The sequence below is a fragment of the Nannospalax galili genome, unplaced genomic scaffold (assembly GCF_000622305.1).
Source record: "Nannospalax galili isolate Female #2095 unplaced genomic scaffold, S.galili_v1.0 scaffold762, whole genome shotgun sequence".
Classification (NCBI taxonomy): Eukaryota; Metazoa; Chordata; class Mammalia; order Rodentia; family Spalacidae; genus Nannospalax; species Nannospalax galili.
Window position 1 is genome coordinate 2,790,960 of NW_008350126.1, and position 4,416 is coordinate 2,795,375.

The following is a 4,416-nucleotide window of genomic DNA, read 5'->3' on the forward strand; positions in this document are numbered from 1 at the left end:
CCTACAACTTCCCAAGTAGGCTAGACTGGCTGGCCCGTAGCTCGTGCTGGGGAGCAAACCTGGGTTCTCGTGCTAACAAGACAAGCACTTTACAGACCGAGCTTTCTCTCCAGCTCCAGTTTGGCCCATATATATGTGTTTGTATATATGTATATATATTTATGTATATGTATTTGCTATACCAATGTTCACAGCAGCTTTCTTTGTAAGGTGCTTCAACATGTGAATACACACACCGAGCACACCTATACTATGAAATACTACTCACCTATCATAAGGCACAAACTAGAGGGTAGGACGTCCTACATATTCTGAATAGATTTCTGAGGGTTATTTTTATAATGTTGCATAACTGGATGCTTCTGTAATTAAAGATTATTCGTTCATCTCACAAACCCTGAGCACAGCTGACCGCCAAGGGCAAAGGCCACGTACTACTGCTCTGCACCGGGAGTCCACGGTAGAGATTTGAGACGCCAGGCCAGCTCAGTGCGCATGCGCAAAGAGACAGCGCCCAGTCCCTGGCGCCCCGCCCCCGCAGTCGCGCTGACGTCACTGAGTCGAGCCGCGCACTATTTGTCGTGGCTGTACCCCGCCTGCCGGAATCCGGAGGACTAACCATGGCGACGGCTGCGGAGCAATGGGTGCTGGTGGAGATGGTGCAAGCGCTGTACGAGGTACGTGCGCGGCCCGAGCCTCCCGTGTCCCCACGGCCTGGTTGAGCGGTGCGGCGTGGCTTCTGCGCCGCGACCTCAGCCCGGAGCTGCCCGCCCCCGCTTCGCACGGCGCTCGGGGTCCGGGCCTGGGCCGCTCTCGCAGCCTGGGGTCCTGCGGGGTCGGGGGAAGGAGCGCGAGGGGAGGGCGCCGGGGACACGGGGGGCCTCAGGGTCAAACCGGCTTACAGAAGAAGAGTGGGCAGTCTTAGGTGTGAGGAGCGCGCTGGACTCCCTTGGAAACTCTCCGGGGCCGGGAGAGCGGGTCACTGCAGAGTTAGGGTGCGGGAACAGGAAACATTCTCTTGCCCACATTCCGCTTTCTGTCTTCTAGACATACGACTATGCTGATGGGTTTTTTTAAATAGTTGAGGGGTTTGGGCATGTTTCTGTTCAGATACCTAAGACTGTATGGAATCCAATGTCAGTCTTGAGGGAATGTTCATTTTACAGCCGACCTCCCCTGCTGTGTGCTGTAGAACTTTCGGTGCCTTTTGTCCCGGAGCTGTTCAATACAGCAATCACCAACCCCATGCGACAGTAGGCACCGGGAGTGAATTTATACTGGAACTTAATGTGAATGTCAGCAGCCACATAGGACCAGTGGCTGTGGACTGACCACACAGATCTGGAGCTCTGGGATCGTGCACTGAGATACATCCTGTGCTTCGAGAGCTCACGTTGGTTGAAAGTGAATTTCGCTTTTCTTTTGACAACGTTAACAAAAGTTACTACTTCCTGGGGTGGGTAATATAGTGTATTCCATTACACGGGAATTTCTTCATGGAAAATCTTTGGGAGAGAGCAAAGTCGACTGCTCTATTCTCATATTTACTGAGGTCCATCATAGGTTATTTATAGCAACTAAGATAAATCATTAGAATTGAATGGTTTAAGAAATGAATTTTTAAAGAAATGAATACTTTTATGTTCTCTTTTTAAAGTCTGCTTGACAGTGTAACTTCTCATTCCCTAAAAGGGATCAACACCGATTTGGGAGAACTCCTTGTATGTAACATTTCCTGGGGACAAAAAGAACTGGCATTTGTGATTGTTTGAATAGGTTCCTAGACTGTAAGTTTCTCATCTTTTCTTCAGGTAATTTCACTCCTTAGTGAACTGGCCAGGTGTTTGTCTACTTCTACCTAATTATTGAGAAAAATAAGAGTGTTTAGATTTATTCCTAAATTAATTAAGAGAGATCGGGAAATTGTTTAAATCATCTTAAAGAGAGACTCCTGCCCTTGTTCCCAGTTTCTCTGTACTTTGTAGAATTTGAGGAGGTTTGTATAGCATACCTGAATGTATGCAGTTTAAGAAGTACTTGCACATTGACTTGAAAGTTGATATATGGATGTGTCAGCAGTTTTTCAGCCTCCATAGTCCAGTGTGGGATGTTTTAAGCTATAGTGAAGCATCATCATTTTTTCTTCCTAATCCTTAAGCAGTTTGTGTTTAAGTTTGTAGGTGTATATGTATTTGGACATAAAGTCTCACTGTGTAGCCTTGGTGGATCTCACACTTGAGATTCTCCTGGAATTTCAGGCATATGCCACCATGCCCAGTCTCTAAATGCCGTGTTAAGTTATTTTGTCAATGACAACACACTGAAATAGAGCACCCAGTCGCTAAAGTTATTTTCTAAATAAACCCATCACGGCCTCTATCCTGAAAATATATAGAAGACAAGACAATCTTACTAAGATATCATGTTTATCAACATGGAGTAGGTGGCTTCGTTTGGGTAACTGTGATAGAAAAGGGAATTGCAGTTTCTTTAAGCATTTATCACCAACCCTACCCCCCTCCATAGATACTCCATAGTCTAAGATTTAAAGAGACCTATCTGGCAAGGCACTGAAAATACAGGGAGTTGCGTAAAACTTTCAGAAATATGGAAACTGGTTTCCACATATCTTTAACTCATCCACGAGTAGACAGAAGTGATAGGTGTAGTCAGTTTTGAACTGTTCTGTTATTGACTCATTTCCTGTCAATAAAAATTTAAAACATCTGAAAGATATGATAGTATTCTTTTACGTATCGGAATTGTGTGTCAAATTTTATCTTTGGAAAATTTCAGTTTTATTACTGAAGAGGTTTTTAAAGCTGAAGTATTAGAAATGTTTTATGTGATAAATAACTGCCAACTGTTAGGAGAGGAAGGAAGAACTATTAAGGAAGCTTTGGGAGTCAGTTAAATAGTACTAGACTAAAGGTCATTAGCTGCAGCAGGGAAGAGTGAAATGAACTTTGCAGGCTTTGAAAGGGCTTTGATTTCTTGACTTTGCTTTTGTTTTTTACTCACCCTCAGGCTCCTGCTTACCATCTTATTCTGGAAGGAATTCTAATACTTTGGATAATCAGACTTGTTTTCTCTAAAACTTATAAATTGCAAGAGCGTTCTGATCTTACAGCCAAGGTAAGAAATTAAATTTGTTTTATTCAGTGTATGAGTATAGTATCTACACCTTGATAGAAAGGAATTAAAATGGGCTCTTTAACAATATCTTAAAATGTTTAATGTAAGGAAGTCAGGGAGAATGAAGTATCTGACCAGGCAAAATGTGAGGAAAGTGAGGAATAAAGTCAGAGTGGAAAGGAATGGCATCTGATGGCACACTGCGGGGGAATTTGAGGAATGCTTAATCGGATTTAACTTAACTATAAAGGTTGTATGAGTTGCTCAGGAAAAACATAACCTGTTTTTCTGGAACCTAGATAAAAGTTCTTTCTGTTGGTTTCAGAAAGGAGATTCAGAGTTGGAAACAATCCAACCTCCCCCCATCTCAAGTGGAATTTTGATGTGTTATGTATGGTAAGGAGAAAAAAGTCCTGAGTATACTGTTGTAAGAGTGAAACCACGGAGGACAAGTCACGGCCTTTGGGTTGCAACAGCAAGAGGTTTATTCAGGACACAGGTACCTGTGGGCACAGAGTCTCCTCGGAGGACTTGCGCACCCCAGGTTGAGTTCAGGGGGTTTTTATAAGGCAGAAGCAGGGTACAGAAGCAGAAACGCGGTTATTGGTTAATTTAATTTTACCAGTAATTTCAAAGGTATGCAGAGGTATGGGGTAAGGTCCGGGGCTAAGGGGAAATAGGATTGCTAAATGGGAGGTGACCTCAGAAGCACAGACGTTTTCTAAAGATTTCCTGGTATCGGGCCCTCAGGGTGGTCAGGAGTTCTGACCGTAAAGCCAGTTTACAGCTTGATCTGTGAAGCTTGACCGGCGCCTACCTGCCTTGCAGCCTTTAGATAAGGCTGGTCCTGGTTTCTGTTAAGTTATAACAAGTGGGCTGTGGGCCCCTGAGCACTCATGGTGCCTAGTTTCTTTTTAGTTTCTCAATATCACGCTGTGATTGAGGGTGCCAGTCTATTAACACCTCAGAAACAAAATATAATATATATAGCCTAACTTCTGCATTTCTAAATATATATATAAACTTTGTGTAGGAGACTGTTTTGAATTTCAAAAAGAAAGGAGGTTGTTGGGAGACAAATAGTTTTTTTAATATTTTATTTATTATTTTTATGTGTATGCATATATTGCCTGTATGTAGGTAACTGCACCGGTGTCGTGCAATGTGCACAGAGGACAGAAGAGGCTGTCGGATCCCCTGGAACTAGAGTAATGGACAGTTGTTAGCTGCCATATGGGTGCTGGGATTCAAACCCAGTCAGTGTTCTTAACCACTAAGCCA

General features: G+C 43.5%; 1 protein-coding gene across 2 annotated transcripts in view; it reads left to right on the plus strand.

Annotated features, from left to right (window-relative positions):
* Positions 1-552: 552 nt before the first annotated feature.
* Sptlc1 (serine palmitoyltransferase long chain base subunit 1) overlaps positions 553-4,416 on the plus strand; it is a 71,184-nt gene continuing 67,320 nt past the window's right edge. For both annotated transcript variants that reach the window (XM_008847346.3, XM_008847347.3), the window contains exons 1-2: positions 553-677; positions 3,028-3,135. In XM_008847346.3, coding sequence (XP_008845568.1) covers positions 621-677; positions 3,028-3,135 — 165 coding nt within the window. In that variant the 5' untranslated portion in view covers positions 553-620. The remainder of the gene's footprint in view (positions 678-3,027; positions 3,136-4,416) is intronic.